The 24,033-nt window shown below is 35.9% G+C and overlaps 1 protein-coding gene across 1 annotated transcript in view; it reads left to right on the forward strand.

Moving 5' to 3' along the window:
* Dzank1 (double zinc ribbon and ankyrin repeat domains 1) overlaps positions 1–24,033 on the forward strand; it is a 77,411-nt gene that overhangs the window by 33,177 nt on the left and 20,201 nt on the right. Inside the window, exons 11-14 of the mRNA XM_076848925.2 lie at positions 5,759–5,851; positions 17,704–17,823; positions 18,844–19,008; positions 20,476–20,683. Coding sequence (XP_076705040.2) covers positions 5,759–5,851; positions 17,704–17,823; positions 18,844–19,008; positions 20,476–20,683 — 586 coding nt within the window. The remainder of the gene's footprint in view (positions 1–5,758; positions 5,852–17,703; positions 17,824–18,843; positions 19,009–20,475; positions 20,684–24,033) is intronic.

The following is a 24,033-nucleotide window of genomic DNA, read 5'->3' on the forward strand; positions in this document are numbered from 1 at the left end:
GATAAAAAACAGGAATTTTTAGAAATAAAGGAAATACATGGACTTAATTGTACAATAAGAAATATAATATTTCTACAATGGGCTTATAGATTCTAGGTGTGCAAAATGTATTAAAGGAAAAGCTAAGTCTACTTCTTGTTCCGCCTCCAAGCTTCCTTCACTGTGAACATTTCAGTAGTATCCCAGGATATGTAAACCTTCAGAAATTAGATTTTGAAGAACTGGTTGGGCCAAAGTCAGATAGATGAAAATTTACTAAGTGCTTTGGTAGGTAATTATTTTCACCCTTAAACTTCAGAAGCTACCATGGGGAGCTACCAACTGCTTCTCAAAACCCATCTTTAGGCTTCATATACATGAGAGAAAGAAATAAGCTCTCTCCTGTTTAAGCCACTGTTATTTTTGGATGTTTTGTCAATCAAAGCAGAGCCTACTCTTGTTAATATGTTTTCTCAGGATGTTTGGAGATGTCTTTCCAAACTCCTTGGAATATTCAAAACAGGAGGAATAGGTGTCACCTACAGCCTGCATGGGGAGGAAATAAGCAACCCTCAGAGTTGTGGGCTGGCTGGAAATAAAAGTCTGAAAAAGTAATATTAAGAAATAAAGGGCTGGGGATGTGGCGCAAGCAGTAGCGCGCTCGCCTGGCATGCGTGCGGCCCGGGTTTGATCCTCGAGCCACATACAAACAAAGATGTTGTGTCTGCCGAAAACTAAAAAATAAATATTAAAAAATTCTCTAATTCATTCTTTCTCTCTCTCTCTCTCTCTCTCTCTCTCTCTCTCTCTCTCTTTCTAAAAATAAAAAATAAATAAAAAATAAACACAGGGCTGGGGTTGTGGCTCATCGGTAGAGTGCTCACCTAACACAGGTGGGATGCTGGGTTCAATCCTCAGCACCACATAAAAATAAAATAAAGGTATTGTGCCAACTACAACTAAAACAAAATATTTTTAAAAAAGAAACACAAAAGATGAGAAATATATTTTTTTCAAAGCAAGGGCTTGACGGGTAGAATAGACCTATTTCAACAAATGGGTCCGATCCTAAAAAAGAGAAAAGCCCATGAATGCCTTATTTATAGTGAAACACACCAGAGAAATTTATCATGAAGAGGGCTTCTTCAAGGTAAACAAGAAGCTGGGGAAATTGGCCCAGTTAGAGACTTATAACTTGCGCAGTTATTCTTTCTCTTCCAGGCAGCTGGACCCTGAAGGCTGTTTAGGTATTCTGGTATCTCTTTTACCCAAGGCAAGCAGTCATTTAAATTCAAAGATATTGAACTCTTAAATTCTTTGCCAGGCATGGATTGGGCCCCATTAACAGTGAGCACCTGCAAATGGACATGTCTTTCTACACCTTTACATGGAAAGATTCCCAGATGGGGCAATCAAGCTGTCCAAGGCTATGGAGTTCAAAGCAATAATTTATTTGCCACTCCTGACAAATAGGGATATTTGTTATGAACTAAATTAAATATGTATCACATTTCTTCCACCTTTAAAATCTGTAGTTCTAAGGAGGGAAATAATAGAAATAGATTGGACAGGACAGTGGATAAGGGGGTGGATAGAAAGGACAGTAGAATTAATTGGTTATAAACATGTATTAATTGGTCATAACCTTGAATTTGTAATAAATACATGACCAGGGTAACTCCACACTATGTATGACCACAAGAGTGGAAACCTAATAGAACAAGTTATACTTTATGTATATATATTCTGCCAAAATACATTCTATTGTCAAATGTAACTAAAAATAAAAATAATAAGTAAATAAATAAAACCTGTAGTTCTTCATTCTAGGAAGGAAAAGAGATATAAAGGTATAAGTAATTTTTCCTTCAATTTGTTGAAAGTCCTTTATTGAGAATAAACATAGAACTGCTATATTGATTATAGCATTAAGTCCAGGGGTGGTCCCTTTATTAAAGGGCAATTTCTGAGAGGGATGGCCACTTGCATGTTATTTCTATTCCATTGGTGATCCAAAGTTGGCATATACCTTATAATAAAGAATGTAAGATATAAGAATTCAAAGGTGAACTTAGAAAATCAAGCCTGCTTGACTTCAATGTCACTTTTTCAAAGGGAATTATTGACCTTGAAATTATTGAGTAAACTAGCTTCACATTAACTAAATATTCCTAGAATTTAGTACAGCTTCCATAAAGGGATGTTTCAAACATTAATTTTTCCAAAAATCATGGGAAATAATGATTGAGGGTATCATTATTTACTACTGACTCTAGAAGTGAGACTCTTGGGATCATTTCTATTGGTATTTGTTTTCCCCTAGAGTTTAGTTTATTTTAGCACTAGGATGTGTGTGTGTGTGTGTGTGTGTCTGTCTGAGTACTGAACCTAGAGGCAGTCTATCAGTAAGCTTTTTGTTTTTTTATTTTGAGGCAGGGTCTCACTGTGTTGTTGAGGCTAGCATCAAACTTGCAATTCTCCAGCCTTAGCCTCCCAAATAGCTGGGATTGCAGGTGTGTACACCATCATGCCTGGCTTATTTTAGCATTACATTTTTATGATCATAAGATATATTCAAAAGTGTATATATTGCTTAATTTTGTTTCTTTCAATGAACATTTGAATACTTCTTGGCATCCCCCCTTCTACTTTTTTCTTTGGAAACTTGACTACATAAACAGTATACTTCATGTCATAAGAATTCATAGAGTTGTATGAGCCTAAGGAAGTCTCTGGAAACCTGTATTTGGGTCCCTTGAACAGGTTGTATTGGGGGAATGGTTCTGAAGACAGAGTGAGGTCTCTAGACCAGTCCTCCATTGATCATATGGCATTTGGGCCTTGTGCCAAACAGCTGGTATCCTTCACCATCATGTGGCCATGAACCTTCCCTTAGCTTCATCTGGTTTCTCTTTGTTCTACCATGTACTTCTACCATGATCTCTCAGGTGCTGAGCAGCTTTTAAAGACTCCTTTTGATTTGTCTTTTTCTTAGACCATTGTGTTGGTTTCTGCATACTGTAGTCCCCAGGCTTTCACCCTGAGACTCACTGCCTCCTGCCTAGGTGCAGTGACCTGGGCCCCTGTGTACCATGGTGGTCATGGTGGCTATAGGACAGAGAAGAAAAATTCATTAATTCTATCAGGGTCAGGGCCAGGGATGGTTTCAAAAAGAAGATGTCATCTGACTGGATATTGTGGGGAGCATAAGAATTTGCCAGATTAAAAAGTGGTGAGACAAGCGGTGGCTCATGTGTAAGCATTATGGAAGAGTGGTAGGGGACAAGGGTGTTCCAGGCATGTAAAGTCTGCGATGCCCTATGAGTTCATTTCCAACATTCTGCCCCATTTTATTGTGTCAATTAAAGCTTATCATTTGGGTATTTGAAAATTGTTCTCAACTTCCAACTCTTTTATAAAAAAGTTTTATCCCATTGACTAAGCTGGGTCTATTAAATTGGTTAAAACCATCCAACTAGATGATATGTTGCAACTGCTATGGAGGAAATGGAAAATGCAGGTATTGACTTTTTTTAAAGTCATCAATCATAGCTATTTAGCATCCTTGTTAAGGCCATGATGGTGGCCTTTGATGGTGGCCTCAATTCCAAATCATTCCTATGAACATCTGTGATTCTACGGATACAGTGGTTGTGATATAAAATGATTTTTATGTGATTGTGGATCATAGTCACTGCTCTGAATGGAAGTGAGCTATGGCATAGTGTCAAACGCCATCACAAAAACCAAGATACCATTTAGTAGATCCAGTGCAATAAGGTAGACCACCACCTTGAGAGATTCTTTGTAGTATCTCAGAATGGAGAAGATGGAGAGCAGTATAAGTATTTATTACTGGGAATTGATGACTTTGTTTTCCATATTTTTAATTGGTGCATTATAATTATACATAATGGTTGGACTTGTTACATATTCATACACGCACACAATGTAACAGTAAAAGGAATGGGTATCTTAACGAAGGTTTGCAAGAGTGAGCCCAAGTGTGAATTGTGGACTATGAGCGGTAATGATGTGTCAGTGTAGGTTAATGGGTTGTAACAAATGTACTACTGTGATGCCTATGTTGACAGAGAGGCTGAGTGTGTGCGGGAACAAATGTATGTAAGAACTGTAATGTCTGCTAAGTTTTACTGTAACCTAAAACTTCTCTTAAAAATAAGGTTTATTAATGAAAATTTTACAATAGAGGTTTTGCAAGGCAGGACTAAGATTGGGCAGAGTGTAGACTGGGCAAAGCTGTGATATACAAGTTTTGGTTTGTGGACCCTCCAAGATGGTATCTTGAAGTAAGATCCTGGACTTGATAAGTAAATAACTTTAGTTGAATTACAGTCTTCTCTTCTTAGAGGAAGTGTCTCCTGCAGCAAACAATAAAATCATTTTTGTTCTATTTCAGTACTTTTAAACACCAGAACAAAAAAATTGTCTCACTTCTTAATGAGTTTCACTAGATCATGTCTGAGTTGACACCTTCAGGTATTTTGTAGCCTAAATCTTACAGAAAAACCCTGACAATTGCAGATTATTCTGTGGCAACTTTAAGAGATGTTAGAATCCTGGACCCAATGAGTATCAGGAATTAGGCACAAGACTGTGATTTTCTGCCACTCATTTAACAGACTCTGTCTGCCCTTTAGGAGTCACCTACATTGGGAATGTGGTTTCCTGAATAGGTACAGATTCCTAAGAAAACATTAGGAATCTTCTACTGAAATGGAGTTAATCAGACTTTGAAATGCTGGGATTTTATAGAGCTATGTAGTGATATTATAAATCAAATCTCAGATGTTGGGATTTCTTTTCTTCATGATCCTTTACCTGTAGCAGTTTCTAAACATTCTGTATTAGTTTGGGGATGCCTAGACCCCACAGTCCCAGAGTACAAAGGAATATTCAAGCATCATGGTCATTAAAAATTGAAAAGATAGTATCTTGAGAGTATTGGATGATCCAATGTCAGTAGACATTAGCAAACTCCCAATAGCTGAACCCTAGTTAGACTGTTCTCCACCTCCTCTGTTGTACCTTAACCCCAGGGTCCTGACTCAGAAAGTTGTACTAACAATTTCTTTTCTAAGATAATCTTTCCTCTTTTTTTTTTTTTGGCACTGGAGTTTGAACCCAGGGATGCTTTATCACTAAACTACATTCCTACCTCTTTTCATTTTTAATTTTGAGACAGGGTCTCACTAAGTTGGTTAGAGCCTCACTAAATTGCTGAGGCTGACCTGGAACTTGGTGATCCTCCTGCCTTGGCCTCCCAGTTGCTGGGGTTGCAGGCATGTGTCATTATACACAGCTACTTCTTTCATTTCTAAGTGAGAAACTGCAGAAAGAACCTAGAGCCCCATGGGTAAAACCTAGTCCCCAAACAAGATTATTGGAAACACAAAGAAGCTGGTCTCGAGTCTTTCTGTTTACTATTTATGCTATGAAATGGAGAGCCTACTGACCATCGGACTTCTCCCATTGGGTGATGGGGATGGGAAACCTTACATACAATCAGTGCATAATTTTTGAATGTCCTTCAAAGACCAAATGAATACTATTTTAAGTTTGTTTGGGATTTTGTTTCTTTTAAAACTATGTTAATTTATCTGATGCTATTTATTGTTGTAATAATTCCTAAACCAATCTAATCTTGAGGACCTTAGTGTTATAATAGGGTCTAGAGCTGGATGACTAACTACAAAGATTTCTTGATGATTTCTCTGCAATGTTATTTGCTCAGTTGTTCTTCTTCTCTGTTGATAAGGAGAAAGTAGTCTGCCGCACCTGTGGCACAGGGAATCCTGCTCACCTGAGATACTGTGTCACCTGTGAGGGGACTCTGCCTTCAGCACAAGAGGTAGGTTGACTGTATGTGCCAATCCTATATCTGGGGGCTACTAAATGTTTGATATTGATGTTAATAGAGAGTTTAATCTGCAGTGGGGTAAGAAGGCTCCTTCACCCAAAAAACCTTCTCATGGTAAACTAAAAGCAACATTGCTATTTGTACAGAGGACTTTATTATTTATCAATATATACTTGTTCTCAAAGTCTCAAAGAGAATTCAGCAAAATCTACAGTTTCCTAAGAACTTTGCAAGGTCAGCTGGCCGTAGCATGTGGGGGAAATGGACCCATCCACATTTTAAGTACAGACACGTATGTCTCTGTTGACTATCTAGATGCAAATGCTGTTTTTAGAAATTAGGAACATTATAGCCCCATGTCTTAGGTTTCCTGCCAGCCTATTTTGGGTGTTGAAATGAAAGAATAAGAGAATACGCAACTTAAATACCATTAATGTTTCAGTTTAGATGATTTATTTTACGTTCATAAAATGTTTTTGATGAGATTCCAGGTGACTCTTGCTCTGGCCTACCAAGAAGAAATTGGCATTTAATAGCCAACCTAGAGGAAAAAAACTTGCTTCATTTGGGCTACTATATGTATTTCCAACTGTGGGGTTTGTTCTCATCTTAAAGAGATTCCCTGGGAAACTAGACAACATGTGATGATTAGTGTGATTAACATGATTAGCATCAAAGTGAAGTATGTTAGTTCCCTAGAGATGCCAGATCAGACCACAAACCATTTCACAGTTCTGGAGGCCAGAAGTCTGAAACTGAGGAGCAAGTCCTGGAGAAAGAACTGTTTCAGCCCTCTATCTTAGCTTCTTGTAACCTCAAGCTTCCCAACTCCTAGATACATCCCTCCAGCTCCTGCCTTTGCTGTCACATGATGTTCTCCCTGTATCCCTCCACATTGCTTCCTCTGTGTGTCTGCCTCTATGTCATGATTTCCCCTTTTTATAAGGACACTAGTCATACTGGAATAGGGCCCACATTAATGACCACATTTTAACTTGTTGACCTCTGTAAAGACACTTTCCAAATAAGGTTACATTCTGAGGTATTTAATATAAGGACCTCAATATATATTTTTCTTGAGAGACAATGGAAGCAGTGGACAAGATACCTGTGGTGTGTGTGTGTGTGTGTGTGTGTGTGTGTGTGTGTGTGTTTTTTGCTGGGGATTGAACACTGGGCATCACAAATGCTAGACAAGTGCTCTACCACTGAGCTACATCCCCCACTCTGGTCAAGATAGCTCATGAGGTTGTATCTAATCACTTGACAGTCTTAAGACCTTGATTTGAAGGAACTTTGTTTTTAGATTTATTGAGCTAGCATTAATGTGCAATAAAATTCACCTATTTAATTGTAGAGTTTGATGGATGTTGGTAATTATATATAGTCACTTCAACTACCACCATGAGGAAGACATTGAACAGTTCATTTACCATAAAAAGTTTTATCATGCCTCTTTGGAGTTGAGGCCCACCCCTAGTCACTAATCCCAGAAACTGCCCATTTCTTTTGACACTATAATTTTGCCTTTTATAAAAATTTGTTGTTTTTTTGTATTTAACTTCTTTCACTTAGACTGTTTTTGAGATTTGTTCATGGTGTTGCATATATTAGTATTTTTAAAAATATTTTTTAAAAATTTTGATCATTGAATAGTATTCCTCAGTATGGTTATATACTATTAATTGATTCACTCATAGGTGCTTGTGCTGTTTTCAGTTTCAGAATATTATGAATAATGCTATATTCACATAAAAGTCTTCGTGTGAACCTAGTTTTTTTTTTCCTTTTGGATAAATACCTATGAAGTATTTTATAATTTTATTAAATAATGCTTCATACTGTTGTCCAAGATGACTACACCACTTTACATTCCTCCCAGCAATATACAAAAGTTACTTCCAGTTTCTCTGCATAAATACCAACACTTGATTTTAATTGGGCATTTATTTCATGATAGTCCCTTTAAAAAAAATTTTTTTTTTAGTTGTAAATGAACACACAGTATCTTTATTTATTTTTATGTGGTGCTAAGGATCGAACCCAGTTCCTCACAGATGCTAGGCAAACGCTCTGCCACTGAGCCACAACCCCAGCCCATGATAGTCCCTTTTTATCATTTTAATGTTTATAGGCTCTATAGTGATCTTCTTTCTCTCATGCCTGATATTTGTAATTTATATATGTGTGTTCTCTCCTTTATTCTTTTTTTTAAGAGAGAGAGAGAGAATTTTTTTTTAATATTTAGTTTTCGGCAGACACAACATCTTTGTTTGCATGTGGTGCTGAGGATCAAACCTGGGCCGCACGCATGCCAGGCGAGCGTGCTACCACTTGAGCCACATCCCCAGCCCCCTTTATTCTTTTTCTGTCTGTTTGGCTACAGATTTGTAAATTTTGTTGATTTTTTTTCCTAAGAACCAGGTTCTGGTTCATTGATTTTTCTCTGTTGTTTTGCATTCTGTTTTTCATTTTGTTTTTCTATTATTTCTTTTTCTTGGGATTAATTTGTTCTTTTCTCATTACTGAAAGTGAGAACTCAGATGATTAATTCCATATTTTTTCTCTTTTAAAACAAGCTACAGATTTCTGAAAACTTCTCCAGCAGCATTCACAAATGTACTTATGTTGTGCTTTCACAATACTTTAGTTTAAAATTTTCTAATTTTTGTATGATTTCTTCTTTGACCTACGACTCATTTATAAGGTGATTGTTTAATTCTCAAATTAACTTTTCCTAATTATGGTACTTTATTGATGTAAGACCAAGTGGCTGACCTTAAAATTTAATTATATTGTGGTCAGAGAAGACATTCTATGATTTCATTTTTTTAAATTAACGAGATCCATTTTATGGCCAGCATATGATTTAACTTGGAAAACATACAAGGTGCACTTGAAAATAATGTGTGTCCTATCATTGTTGGGATAGTATTCTCTAATATCAATTAATTATAAGTGGATTGTTGTATAGATCTTATGTTATTTTTATACTTTTGTCTAGTTCTTCTAGCAAATATTGAAAAAGGGGTATTAAAACCTTCAACTACAGGAAGCAAAAGACCTTTACACTGAAAACTGTAGAACATTGATGAAACAATTTGAAGATGACACAAATAAATGGAGAAACATCCTGTGATTGTGATTGGAAAATTTAATATTGTTAAAATGTTCATACTAAAGATTCGAGATGGCATTCAGGCATGGTGGCACATGCATATAATCGTACTAAGGCAGGAAGCTCACAAGTTTGAGCCCAACTTTAGCAACTTAGTGAGATCCTGTCTCAAAGTTAAAAATAAAATGGGTTAGGAATGTGGCTCAGTGGTTAAGGGTAGCTAGGTTCAATCCCCAGTACAAAAAAAAAAAAAAGATTCAAGATGGCAAATAGGGGAAAGGCTGCATTTCCGTTTGCTCTATGACTTTGGATTCAAGCAGCTGGAGTACTTCTTACTGAGCTGCTGGGTATCTACAAGGATGCTACAAGTTCATCAGGTAGAGACTAAACCCAGCCAAGAGATAGTGCATCTTGTTCTACATACAAATTAATCATACTCAAACTTCAGCACTGCTTTAATACAAAAAACAGAAAAGACAAACTAACAACCAGGCTCCAGTTAGGAACAGCTGGGTGGGGGGTACTCAGGTCCCACTCATGGACACCTACTCAAATAGAAAAATCAGAATTAACACCAAAATTATGGATATCACACCTAAAAGTTGTCTCAATCTAGATCAATCTAGGGCACTTTGGTAAAAGAAGGCTGTGCCCTAAAAAGGCTCACACATAAGAGTGGAGGAGAAATCCATCCCAACAGATGCATGAAATTCAACACAGGAATAAGGAGATAAAGATATTGAAAAAGAACAAAACAGAAATCTTGGAAATGAGAGATACAGTAAATCAAATAAAATGTTCAGCTCAACATCTTAATAGAGTAGACCATACTGAAGACAGAATCTTAAAACTGTAAGACCAAGTGGCTGACCTTGAAAATGCAGGCAGTATGAAAGAAGATAAAATAAGTAACCATGATCGGCATACGAAAGAACTCTAGGACAACAATAATAAATCAAATTTAAGAATCATTGGAATTGAAGAAGGTTGTGAGATGCAGGCTTGTAGCATGGATAACCTCTTCAGGGAAATAACAACAAAAATTTCCAAACCTTGAAAATGAGATGAACACCAGATACAGAACTGCAAATAGACAAGATCAAAAAAGAACTTTTCCATGACATATTACAATTAAAATATCTAACACATAGAACAAATATAGAATTTTTTTAATATGTATTTTTAGTTGTAGGTCACAATACCTTTATTTATTTATCTTTTTAAAAAAATTTTTTAGATGAGTAGATCTTTATTTTATTCATTTACTTATACATGGTGCTGAGAATCAAACCCAGTGCCTCACACATGCTAGGTAAGCGCTCTATCACTGAGCCCCAGCCCCAGGCCCTATTTATTTATCTTTATGTGGTGCTGAGGATCGAACCCAGGGCCTCACACGTGCTAGGCGAGCACTCTACCACTGAGCCACAACCGTAGCACAAATATAGAATTTTTAAGGTCACAATAGAAAAATGTCAGGCCATATTTAGTGCAAGCCAATCAGATTACTTCTGATTATTTCTCAGACAAACTAAAAATCCGGGAGAGTTTGGAATGATGTGTTCCATGCTCTGAAAGAAATAACTGTCAACTAAGGTTGCTGTATCCATAAACTATCCTTCAGAATTGAAAAACCTTCCAAGATAAGCAGAAACTAAAGAATTTATGACCACTAAGCTGGCACTACAGACAGTACTTCATATAGAAGATATAAAAAGCACCCAAGAACTCACAAATAGGCCAATATCATTTGAAGAGCAGCTAAGCAAACAAAAGGACCAAATTAAACATTAGAAATAAAGTAAAAGGAATTAAACATCTCTCTATAATAATTTTGAATGTAAATAGACTCAGCTCCTAGTTAAAAGAAATAGGCTGGCAGAATTGATTTAAAAATCAGACCCAACTATATGTTGTTTGTAAGAGATTCACCTTATAGCAAAGCAATCTACAGGCTGAAAGTGAAAGGATGGAAATTGATATACCCAGGCCAATAGAGTCTAAAAACAAGCAGGAGTAACTATTCTTATATTCAACAAAGCAGACCTCAAACCAAAATTAATCTGAAGAGAGAAAAAAGATCACTTTATAACAGTAAAGAGGATTATCCAACAAGAAGATATAACAATAGTAAATATTTATGCTCCAAAACATTGGTGTACCTATGTACATAAAAGAGACATTACTTGAATTAAAGATTCATAACTGACCCCAGTACAATGATACCAGGTGCTTTCAACACACCTTTCTCACCAATAGATAGGTCATCCAGATATTGAACTGAGTAAAGACTCTTCAGACCTAAAAAATATTATAAACCAAATGAACATAACAGATTCTATAGAATATTTGATGAGAGAATAGCTGAATACACTTTCTTCTCAGCTGCTCGTGGAACCTTCTCCAAAATAGACCACATTTTAGGCCACAAAACAACTCTTAGAAAATATCAGAAATTATTTAATTTCTTGCGCCTTAGTAGAATGAAAATTAGAAATCAATACAAAAAAACCTATAGAAACTACATAAATGATACAGTGTTGAGTGATAAATGCAGAGAAATGTTAAAATTTTAAAATTCTCATGAAAATAATGATACAATATACCAGAACCTGGGGGACACTCTGAAGGCAGTTTTAAGAAGAAAGTGTATAGGTATGATTGGCTACCTAAGAAAATAAAAAAGATTTCCAATAATCTAATGAGGCAACTCAAGGCCCTTGAAAAACAAGAACCAATTCCAACTCCAAAGCCAGTAAAAGGAAGGAAATAATTAAGATTAGAGCCAAAATCAATGAAATAAGAGAATTTTTAAAGAATTACAAAGGATCAATGAAATGAAGAGTTGATTCTTCAAAAAGATAAACAAGATCAATAAGCCCTTTGTCAAACTAACAAAAAGAAAAAGACCAAACCTAATAAAATCAGAATGAAAAAGGAGATATCACCACAGGTGCCTCAGAAGTCCAGAGTGTCATGAAGGACTATTTTGAAGTATCATTAAGGACTAAAACTCCAGTAAATTGGAAAACCTAGAAGCAATGGATACATTTCTAGACATATACAGCCTGCCAAAATTGAATCCAGAGGACACAGAAAACCTAAACAGAGAAATAATTAGCAATGAGATACAAGCAGTAATAAAATGCCTCCCAATAAAGAAAAACAAAGAACAAGATGGAGTCTAAGCTGATTCTACCAAGCCTTTAAAGAAAAACTAATGCCAATGCTCCTCAAATTATTGCCAAGAGTTAATAAATAAATGGGAGGGATAGCATCAAATTTAAAAGGTTCTACACAGAAAAGGAAACAAGAATGTGAAGAGAGAAGCTACAGAATTGCTAGCTACTCTTCTGATAGAAGATTAACATACAGACTATATAAAGAACTCAAAAAACTTAACACCAAAAACCAAATAACCCAGTTGATAAATGGACAAAGAACTAAGCAGACACTTCTTAAATAAAGAAATACAAATGGCCAACAAATATTATGAAAAAAATGGGAAATTTGCAATTAGGAAAATGCAAATCAGAACTACACTGATAATAGTAGCCATCAAGATTACAAACAATAATATGCTGGAGAGGATATGGAGAAAAAGGAACACTTTTACACTATTAGTTGGATTGTAAATTAGTACAGCCACTATAGAAATCTGTATGGATGTTCCTCAAAACACTAGGAATGGAACCACCATACAGCCAGTTATACCACTCCTCAGTATTTATCCTAAGGAATTAAAAGTCAGCATACTATAATGATATATACCCATATACCCATGTTTACAACAGCACAGCACAACCTACAGTAGCCCAACTATGGAACCAGCTTAGGTAGTGTCAATGGATGAATGAATAAAGAAAAATGGTATATGATGAAGTTTTATTAAGCCATAAAGAAGAATGAAATTATGTCATTTACAGGAAAATGGATGGAACTTGAAAACATTATGTTAAGCAAAATAAGCCAAATTCAGAAAGTCAAGGACCATATGTTTTCTTTCATATGTGGAATTTAGGAACAAGGAAAAGAAAGTTTGGGGGGAATATCTTATGAGAATCAATGGAAAATCAGTAAAGGAAATGGACCAGGGGAGGGAGGAAGGAAGAGGAAGGGGAAATACTGGGGGCTGTTATTGTCCAAATATGTTATAATATTGTATGCATGTGCAAATGTGTAACAAAGAATCCCACCATTACAACTATAATGCGTCAATTTTAAAAATGTGGAAAAATGTTCATACTACCCAGAGCAATCTACAGATTCAGTACAATTCCTATCAAAATCCCAATGACATTTTTCACAGGACTAGGCAAAACAATAATAAAATTCATGTGGAACTACAAAAGACCCAGATTAGCCAAAGCAATCTTGAGCAAAAAGATAAAAACCTGATTTATTGCAAACCTATAGTGAATCAAAACATCATGTTACTGCCATAAAAACAGACACATTCATCAATGGAACAGAATATAAAACTCAGAAAAATAAATCAATCATTTGATTAAGTTGCTAAGAATACACATTGAGGAATGAGCAGTCTCTTCAATAAGTGGATAGCCACATGCAGAAGAATGAAGCTAGACCCTTATCTCATATATGTATAACAAATCAACTCAAAGTAGGTTAAAGACTTAAGCATAAAATTTGAAACTGAAAAACTTTTAGGAGAAAACTTCAAGACATTGGTCTGGGCAATGATGTTTTTTTTTTTTTTTATATGACCCCAAAGTACAGGCAAAAAAAAAAAAAAAAGACCAATGGGATTATATCGAACTAAGAAGCTTCTGCACTTAAGGGAGTCAATCAGCAGAATGAAGAGACAGTCTACAAGATGGGAGAAAATATTTGTAAATCACATATCCAATAAGAAAGAGGATAATATTCAAAATATGTAAGGAACTCAAATCAATGGTAAGAAAACAAACAACTGATTAAAAAATTGGAAAAGGACCTGGGCAAATGCTTCTCAGGAGACATACAAATGACCAAAACTACCACGAGATACTACCTCATGCCTGTTAGAACAGCAATTATTAAAAAAAAAAAAAAAAAGACAAAAATTAGCAAGTATTGGCAAGGATAGGAGAAAAGGGAATCCTTGCACATTGTTGATGGAAATGTAAATTAGTACAACTGTTATGGAAAATAGTATGGGTGGTCCTCAGAAAATTAATAAAGCTACCACATGATCCAGGAAGCCCACTGCTGGATATTTCTCCAAAGGAAGTTAAGCCATTATGTCAAAAAGATAAATGTCTGTACTCCTGTGTTCATTCAGCCTTAGTCATAATTGCCAAGACATGGACTCAACCTCTATCTATCAGCAGATAATGAAAATGTGATATATATAAACAATGGAGTACTGTTCAGTGTTAGAACAAGAAAGAAATTGTGTCATCTACAAAAAATAGATGAACTTGAAGGGCATTGTGTTAGGTGATATAATCCAGGCACAAAAAGACACACTGAATGATCTCAGATGTGAAGTGTAAAAACATAACTTATAAGAACCAAGAGTAAAATGGTTACCAGAGACTGGGAGATGTGGGTTTGGGGAGATGTTATTCAAAGGACACAATGTTTTAGTTAAGAGAAATAAATTCAAGAGATCTATTATAGTTGTTGTAATTATGGTTAGTAACAATATATATTTGGAACTAGCTAAAAGACTAAATTTTAAGTGGTCTCACTTCAAAAAAAAAAAGTATGTGAGGTAATACATTTTAAGTGGCTTGATTTAACCCTTCCACAATTGATATATCAAGGTATCATGTCATATACCATATATATATATATATATATATATATATATATATATATATATATATGGGATATATATATATATAATTTTAACATTTCAATTAAAAAATTTAAAAAGAGGGCTGGGGATATAGCTCAGTTTGTAGAGTGCTTGCCTTGCATGCAAGGCCCTGGGTTCAGTTCCCAGCACCAGAAAAAAAATTAAATTTAAAAATGCTCCCATGGAAGAAAGACCTCCTCCAACTATGCTCCTGACCCAATTTTTCCATCATATACTTTGTTAGGCTGTAAGATTGGTTACAAGATTTCAATATCATATAGGTTCATTTCCCTCTCCTCTCTTCCTTTGTGATTGAGATATATATGTTATGTTTTATATATAGCATATATGTTATGTGTAACATATATGCACATATCATATATGTGTATGCATGTGTAATACCTATATACATTATAAATCCTATGAAAATATTATGATTTCCCACCCGTTCCTGTGTGTATTTGTTATGAATCTACCTACTTCTGTTCATTCTTCAGTACCTTCATGTATTATGAGCAAATTTTATAGTTGTGTGTTCTTACTCCATTATCAGAATCTATGTACTTAAAAATATTATTTCTATTACATGTTTTTTTTTTTTTTTTACAAAACTGAGGATGGTATGAGCTGGTGAGTTTTATTAGAAAACACATGTTCCCCAATCAAATCTCATGTAGTTTTAGGATAACCTTTTGTTGATAATTGTCTGGTAATGTGGTTTCAAACTTTATATCATTCTTCTATCATTAAAATATATCATATAATTTTCTAAAACACCAAATAATAATAGTGAGGTTGGGAAAGCATAAAAATGGAAAATACTCATAGAATCGCCCTAGGAATGATCTTGCTGATAGATTTAAATAAATTTCCAACCAAAAGATTTATTTTCTAAGACATTCTTTCCTCAGGTCTTCTGGACTTCTTATGTAAATGGAAAAATAATTTAATTTGATTTTCTAAACTATCCATGATATAGTTGTTTCTGGGTTTCTTCTATCAGCAAAATTGTTTTAGGAACAAACCCAAAATTGACTTTTTTAAAAAAATTGTATTTCTACCTTAGTGGTTTATTGGAATTTAGATGTCAGAAAAAGAGTATTTATTGCAGTGCCATAGAAGCAACAATGCATATTCAATCTGATAGCTTTATGTTTTTTCTTTGTTCAGCAGCATTAATACGATGTGGTAAGATAACTTTTCTTTTTTTATAGCAATGTTCTATAAAAATCCACTCAAATGTAAATGCATTTCAATGAAAGGTCTGAAGCCTTTGTGTTTTGAAGCCCTGGTTGATAAGATTTACATCAAAACTTTAGCTGGGTGTATAGTGGCACATGCCTGTAATCCCAGTGACTCAGGAGGCTGAAACAAGAAGATCGAAAGCTTGAGGCTAGCCTCAGCATTTTAACAAGGCCTTAAGCAACTTAGGGAGAACCTATCTCAAAATTAAAAGGGCTGAGGATTTGGCTCAGTGGTTAAGTGCTCCTGGATTCATTCAATCTATAGTACAACAAAACAAACAAACAAAAAACCAACCTCAACACCACAAAGATGATTGAAATGTAAGGTCTGAAGTGAAAGTTTGCAAGGCATTTCTCCTTTGATTTACATGAAGGAGTCTCTCTAATTGCATAGAAATGAGGATAAACATACATAAAAGGGTTTTTTTTCTCAGATCTCTGAGTGTTAGGGGCTGGTGTGATCTTTCTCTGGAAAAGTTTCTGTTTTAGGATAAGAGTGCCCTGAAGCAACTCAGGATCCATCTGGGCAAATAAAGTTAACTGAAATTTCTGTCTTTGAGGGAAAACTATCTTTAGAAAATATTTTCCCTGGTATGCACATCCTAGTATTATATATGGAATATGAGGCAGCACATCGGTTTAGTTACCAATTGAATCAATTATTCAGTGAGTCAATAACTATTTGAATAACTTTCATGTACCAAGGTATCAGGTATCGTGCTAGTGGGAAAAAAATTGTGAAATTATTGTCCCTTCTCTTAAAAAAAAAAAATCAGAGTCTAATGAAAGCAAGATGGGATGGCAGGAAGATAACACAGAGAATTTGACCCTATGCTAAGTATTCTTATATATATTTATTTGCCATTAATCATCTGAAACCCCCTATAGACCTGGGAGGAAGCTGTGGTATTGATGGGGCTGGGTGAAGTCCTGGGTAAAAGTCAGATTTCAGAATCAGGTGACCTGGTTCAAACCATGGATCTTACCCCTTTGTGCCCTAGTTTCCCATCTCTGTAAAATTGGAACAGTGATAACACCTCACAGATCACTGTGGGTTAACGGGAGAGTACAGGAGCAGTACAATGTCCACACATAGTAGGTGATCGGGTAGCTGTTCCTGTTACTATTATCCCAATTTGGGAAGTGAGAAAATCTACATGGCACTAGTAAGTAAGAAACAGGAGCAAAAGTTCCAATCTAGATGTACCTAAAAGACTCTTTGAAATTCTCATGAAATCATTCTGTCTCCTTCTCCAAAATAAAGCAATTTTTTTCAGGTGTCACATGTGGAAAATAAATCCACATCTCTCTATGGAAACCAGAAGGCCAAAGGATAGAAGATAAACCTCAGTCTTGGCACCTTTGGTAGCTTAGTTCTCTGTATACACTCTCTTGGTCAATGATGGGCTTGCTGCCTTTGATATTATAGATACTGAGGGGTATCAAGATGTGGGAGGCACCAGTTTCATCGACTTTCTGTGATCCCCAGGAAGGAATGTGTGCTTTTTGAGCTAATTTATTAGTTGGTAAAGTGCATCATAATTTTACTCTTTGGGGTAAAAAATACTCTATTTGGAGGATTTGCATTATTTGGGGGATTTATTCTTTTTGGATTGGGAGGAGGAACTGAAGAATATAGTATTGATCCTGCCTATAAATGCTGTTTTTTCACCAGTCGATATGCAACGGAGATAAAACTCCTCCTCCGCCCACCCAGAAAGGAGACACCATTTCCTGCTTCTGTGGTCGCCAGAATGTCTGTGAGGCATCCTTCTGTGACTGGTGTGGAGCCACAGTGGGTATTTTTAAAACTGACCTTCTTCAGGCTGAGCATCCCTCCACCAACCTAGAGAGAGCCTCTTCTCTCACAGCTTCACTTCTTTTTTTTAAATATTTTTTTAGTTATTGATGGACCTTTATTGTATTCATTTATTTTTATGTGGTGCTGAGAATTTAACCCAGTGCCTCACACATGCGAGGCAAGCGCTCTACCACTGAGCCACAACCCCAGCCCAATCACTTCTTCTTTATAGCAAACTTTATATCATTCTCCCATCATGAAATTTTACCATATAAATTATACATAAAAATTTTAAAGATAGAAATCAGAGATTCTCTTTTACTGAGATGGATTTTTTAAACATTGGAGATACAAATAAGAGATTTTCTTATATTGAGAATTGTGTCTAATTGCCGTTTTGATTTACATTCCTTGAGGTTAAACCTTTTCCATTCATTTATTGACCATTGACTGCTCTTTGATGAATTGTTTGTCTACCTCTTAAACAAGACATTCAAAATTATTTATGTATTTATTTAATTAAATATTGCATGTAAATAATAAAAAAGGTTGGAGTGAAGGGTTAGCTCCTTTCATATCTCAGTCTGCAGTTTCTCTCCCTACAGAATCTCTATTATCCAGTTTCTGAGGAGTTCTTTGTCAGTGCACATATAACTGGTGCTTACTAAGAACACTCATCTATTCCTTTCACTAAGCAATGTATCTTGTTGGCACCTCATCATTCTTTCCAATAGCTTCATAATATTCCATTGTCTGTACATACTGTCATATATTTAGGGCATCCCCTATTGCTGGACACTTAGGTTGTTTCCAGTTATATCTTCTAAAATCATAGTGATGCAGGAGATGGCCTGGAATAGATTTCCTTGAGTACTTGTTCATCTATAGGATAAACTCTAAAAGATAGATTTGCTAAGTCAGAAGGTATGGGCACATGCTATACCGGTGGCTAGAGGTTGTATGGTATGAGAATAAATTATAAGTCTAATGTTCTAAAATATTTTCCATCCCTAGCTTAGAATTCCTGCTACCCACTCTGTTTGCCCTAAATGCGGAGCCAGCAATCACCTGTCTGCCCGATTCTGTGGCTCCTGTGGAATTTATGTGAAGTCCATGGCAAGATTCAGCTGGGACAGCAGCCTAGCAACAGTTGCTGGAGAACCTCACCCTTTTTCTGAGGTAAGGCCTCTGTAGTAAGAACTGATGTACTTCATCCTGTGAATTAACCCAGGAAGAGAGCCAGTATTAGACCTTTCACATGAACTTGTAAAGAAATGCAATCAACTAGGATTTAAGCACTCAGATGATTTGTTTAAAAATCAAAGATCAAAATATGCATTTGTTCAACGTAGATAAAGGTCTAATAGCATTTGAAAGGCAGTAGGTATAATGCCACAAGGGAGAAATGGATTTCATATACATTGGATAGAATGTACTTCTCTTGAATTTTTGTGGTAGTATTCTGAGAATCTTTCTTTCTACTTTTGTATTATATTTCAGAAAACTTACATCAAGCTTGTAAGATTGTTTTTGCCATGTATAACATCTGGGCTTTTTTTTTTTTTTTTTTTTTTTTTTTTTTTGTGGTGCTGGGGATTGAACCCAGGGCCTTGTGCATGCAGGGCAAGCACTCTGTCAACTGAGCTGTATCTCCAGCCCGCCCTGGGCATGTTTTGACAAAAATCTCATATGGTTATTTTCAGAAGCAATTAATGTCTAATAACCGGTTCTTGTTAGCCTTTATGAATTTCTCTAAGCTAGGTGAAGACTTTCCAGGTTTCTTCTCATCTCTTTATTTTAAAAAAACTGATAATTTTTAGAGAGAATGCACATGCACCCAGCACTTTGAATATAGTTTTAGGGAGTCCATCACCTTTGTAAGCCAGATTGAAAGATCCTGGGACATCCCCCCAGCCCATTTGACACCTTTGTGTAAATGAAACAAAGATGTTCTTTTCTAAAGGCTCTTGACTACCATTAGGCATTTTCTTCTCACCCTCTACCAGAAAAATTGTTGTAATAAATATACAAATGTATGTCATCCACCAGTGAATGGTAACCTTTCTGATGCAATGACTTTGTGCAGTGTACAACCTGTACAACACTGTCAGGTTCCTAAATAGGAGAGTGCATCAGAGAAAGTGTTTGTGCCCAGTAGTTGAGTATGTCGAGATGAGTATTGAAGTTAATGTTCCATTGATTTGTAGAGCTAAGAGTATAGATATTTTTCATGCCCTTAGCAAGACAGGAAACATTCTTTAATTTCCTGAATTTGAGACAATAAATGGTCAAGGAGATTGAGTGGTTTCATGAACCAGGCTGGGAACTTCTAGAAAGACAGAAACAAGTACGATATGACAAGGGCTAGTAAAAACCCCTTAGTTCAAAAAAAAGAGATACTTTTCATTTGGATGAGAATATTTTCTATAAGTAAAATGGATATAGGGGGCTGAGGATGTGGCTCAAGCGGTAGTGCACTCGCCTGGCATGCGTGCGACCCGGGTTCAATCCTCAGCACCACATACAAACAAAGATGTTGTCTCCGCCGAAAACTAAAAATAAATAAATATTTTTTAAAAAATGGATATAGGGGTTTGATTAAATTATATTCTAATTTTTTATATATGTTTTTTGCCTTGCTCATAGCACCGATCTGCCTGGCAGCCCCTAAATGTTCCTTTGCCCAGATCTGACCCTGAGGCAAAGAAGGAGATGGGCACACAGACGGTTGGCCTGTTCTACCCATCTGGCAGGCTGCTAGCAAAGAAGGAGCTGGAAATGGTTTCTCAACAGCAGAGACAAGAGAAGAGGAGCGACCACAAGCCTCCCCTCACCGCCATCAGCCCAGGAAGGGGTGAGGGGAAGCATGCTTTCTTCTGGTCAGCAGGAAACTCATTCTTTCTCTGAAAGAGTGTTTCCTCTTTTTTTTCCCCCTCCCTTTTAGTTTATTTTCATGTATAAAAAGTAAGTTCCTTCATTCTTCTTTTTTCAAGTAATTTTTTTTGTATGAATAATTCTCTTTCTTAAACTTTGAGTACTCTTCTATTTGTAACTCAGCCCTGTTGCCAGTTCATCACTCACATGGTACATGTGGATTCCTTCTATTGTGTTCTGTTTGTCTGCATTGTTATTATTATCTGCCATTATCTCTTTATTTATTATGGAAAAATTTACATAATATAAAATTCACCATTTAACCATTTTAAAGTGTATAATTCAGTACACAGAAGCTTATAACCAACATCATTATCTATTTCCAGAAAATTTTCATCACTCCAAAAGTAAACCCTGTATTCTTTAAGTAGACACTCCCCTCATCCTCTCTCCCAAGTGCCCATCAACCATTAATCTTCTCCTTATGGATTTGTCTATTCTGGACATTTCATATAAATGGAAGCATAAATATATGGTTTCTTGTGTCTGGATTTTTCACTTACTGTAATATTTTCACAGTTCTTTTGTGTTTTGTAGCATGTTTCAGTACTCTATTCATTGTTATGACTGAATAATACTTTATCATATGGATATGACATTTTGTTTATCCATTCATTGGTTGATGGATATTTGAGTTGTTTTCACCTTTGGGCTCTTAGGACTAATGCTGCTGTGAACATTTGTTTTTCTGTGGATACAATTGTTGGGTCACATGGTAACATTATGTTGAACTTATAGAGGAACTTTATAGGACAATTTTCCATCATGGCTACATGATTTTATATTCTGACCAACAGTGTGTTAAGGTTCTATTTTTCTTTACATCTTTGTCAACACTTGTTATTATCTAACTTTTTCATTATAACCCTTCTAGTGGTTGGAAAGTGATACATCATTATAATTTTAAAAAATTTATAGTTGTAGATGGACAGCCTGCCTTTGTTTATTTTTTTTTTAATGTGGTGCTAAGAATCGAACCCAGTGCCTCACACATGCTAGGCAATCACTCTGCCACTGAGCCCCAGCCCCATCTTTATAGTTTTAATTAACATTTCCTTGAACTCAGTCTTTATTTTCCTTCCATCCTTCCTTTCCATGTGTTTGTATGTGTGTGTACTGGGGATTTAACCTAGGGGCACTCTTTCACTCCATTATACCCCCATCTCCTTTTTATTTTTTATTTTGAGACAGGGTTTCACTAAATTGCCAAAACTCCATTGAACCTGTGATTATTCTGCCTCAGTCTCCTAAGTCTCTGGAATTGCAGCATGTGACCCCACACCCTACTCTGGATTTTGTTTTTATTGCACTGGTCTCATGTCTGTCCTTATGCCAGAACCACATTATTGATTACTGTTTCTCTGTAATTACTTTTTTTTTTTCTTTTTTCTTCTTTCTGCACTGTGGATTGAACCCAGGGCCTTGAATCTGCTAGGCAAGCATTCTATCTCTGAGCTACATTTCCAGCCCTTTGTTTTAAGTTTTGACATTAGGAAGTATGAGTCCTCTGACTTTGTTCTTCTTTTCAAGATTGTTTTGGCTAATCTGAGTCTTTGAGTCTTTGAGGAACAAACTTGCCATTCTACAAAGAACCCAGCTGGAGTCCTGATAAGAATTGGTATTTTATATTGGTATCTTTTTAATTTTAATTTTGTCTTCATCTCTCTCTTTTTTTTTTGTAATGGAGTTGGAACACAGGAGCACTTAACCACTAAGTCACATCCCCAGCCCTTTTCATATTTTATTTTGAGACAGGGTCTCGCTAAGTTACTTGGGCCTTTCTAAATTGCTGAGGCTGGACTTGAACTTGAGATCCTCCTGCCTTAGCCTCCCAAGCAACTGGGATTACAGGTGAACACTACCACATACAGTCTTTTGATTCATGAACATGGGAGGTCTTTCCACCTATTTAGATCTTCTTTAATTTCCTTTAGTTTTGTTTTGTAGATTTCAGGATATAAGTATCATACCTCATTCGTTAACTCTTTATTCCTAAGTATTTGTTGTTTTTGATGCTATTGTAATGGAATTGTTTTCCTAATTTCTTTTTTTGGATTGTTTATTGCATATGTAGAAATATAATTGATTTTTAAATTTTAATCTTATTTATATCTTCTAACCTTGCCGAACTTTTTCTTATTATTTATAATAGTTTTCAGTGAGCTCCCTAGGATTTTCTAGGTCCAACATCATAGCATCTGCAGGTTGAGAGAGTTTTACTTCTTTTTTTTTTTTTTTTTTAAAGAAAGAGCGAGAGATTGGGAGAGAGAGAGAGAATTTTAATATTTTTTTTTTTTTTTTAGTATTTGGCGGACACAACATCTTTGTATGTGGTGCCGAGGATTGAACCCGGGCCGCACGCATGCCAGGCGAGCGCGCTACCGCTTGAGCCACATCCCCAGCCCTGAGTTTTACTTCTTACTCTCCTTAACTGGATGTTTTTTATCTAATTTTCTTACCTAATTGCCCTAGTTAAAACCTCCAGTACACTATTGGATAGAAGTGGTGAGAACATAGATCCTTGTCTTATTCTTGATTTTAGGAGAAAGTGCACAGTTTTTAACTATTAAGCATGATGTTCACTATGAATTTTTTATAGATGCCTTTTATCAGATTGAGAATTTCCCTTCCCATATCTAGATTTTTGTGTATGTGTACTTATCTGGAAAGAGTATTAGGGTTTGTCAAATGCTTTCTCTCCGTCTACTTAGATTATCATAACGTTGTTTTTTATTCCATTGATACAGTGTTTTACACTGATTTAATTTCAGGTTTTACACCAACTCTTTTGTTTCTGGGATAAATCTCACTTGGTTATGATATAATTCTTTTTATATGTTTTTACATTCAGTTTGTGCTGTGTTTTTTTTAAGAGAGAAAGAGAGAGAAGAGAGAGAGAGAAGAGAAAGAGAATTTTTTAATATTTATTTTTCAGTTTTTGGTGGATACAACATCTTTATTTTATTTTTATGTGGTGCTGAGGATCGAACCCAGCGCCTCGCGCATGCCAGGCGAGAGCATTACTGCTTGAGCCACATCCCCAGCCCTGTGCTGTGGTTTTAATGTGTCCTCTCCAAAATTCCCATTGTGGTAGTATTAAAAAGTATGGCCCTTTTGGGCTGGGGATGTGGCTCAAGCGGTAACGCCTGGCATGCGTGCGGCCCGGGTTCAATTCTCAGCACCACATACACACAAAGATGTTATGTCCGCCAAAAACTAAAAAATAAATATTAAAAAAAAGGGGGGGGGTTCCCCTAAGAGGGAAAAACT

This window comes from Callospermophilus lateralis, chromosome 3, assembly GCF_048772815.1.
Source record: "Callospermophilus lateralis isolate mCalLat2 chromosome 3, mCalLat2.hap1, whole genome shotgun sequence".
Taxonomy (NCBI): Eukaryota; Metazoa; Chordata; class Mammalia; order Rodentia; family Sciuridae; genus Callospermophilus; species Callospermophilus lateralis.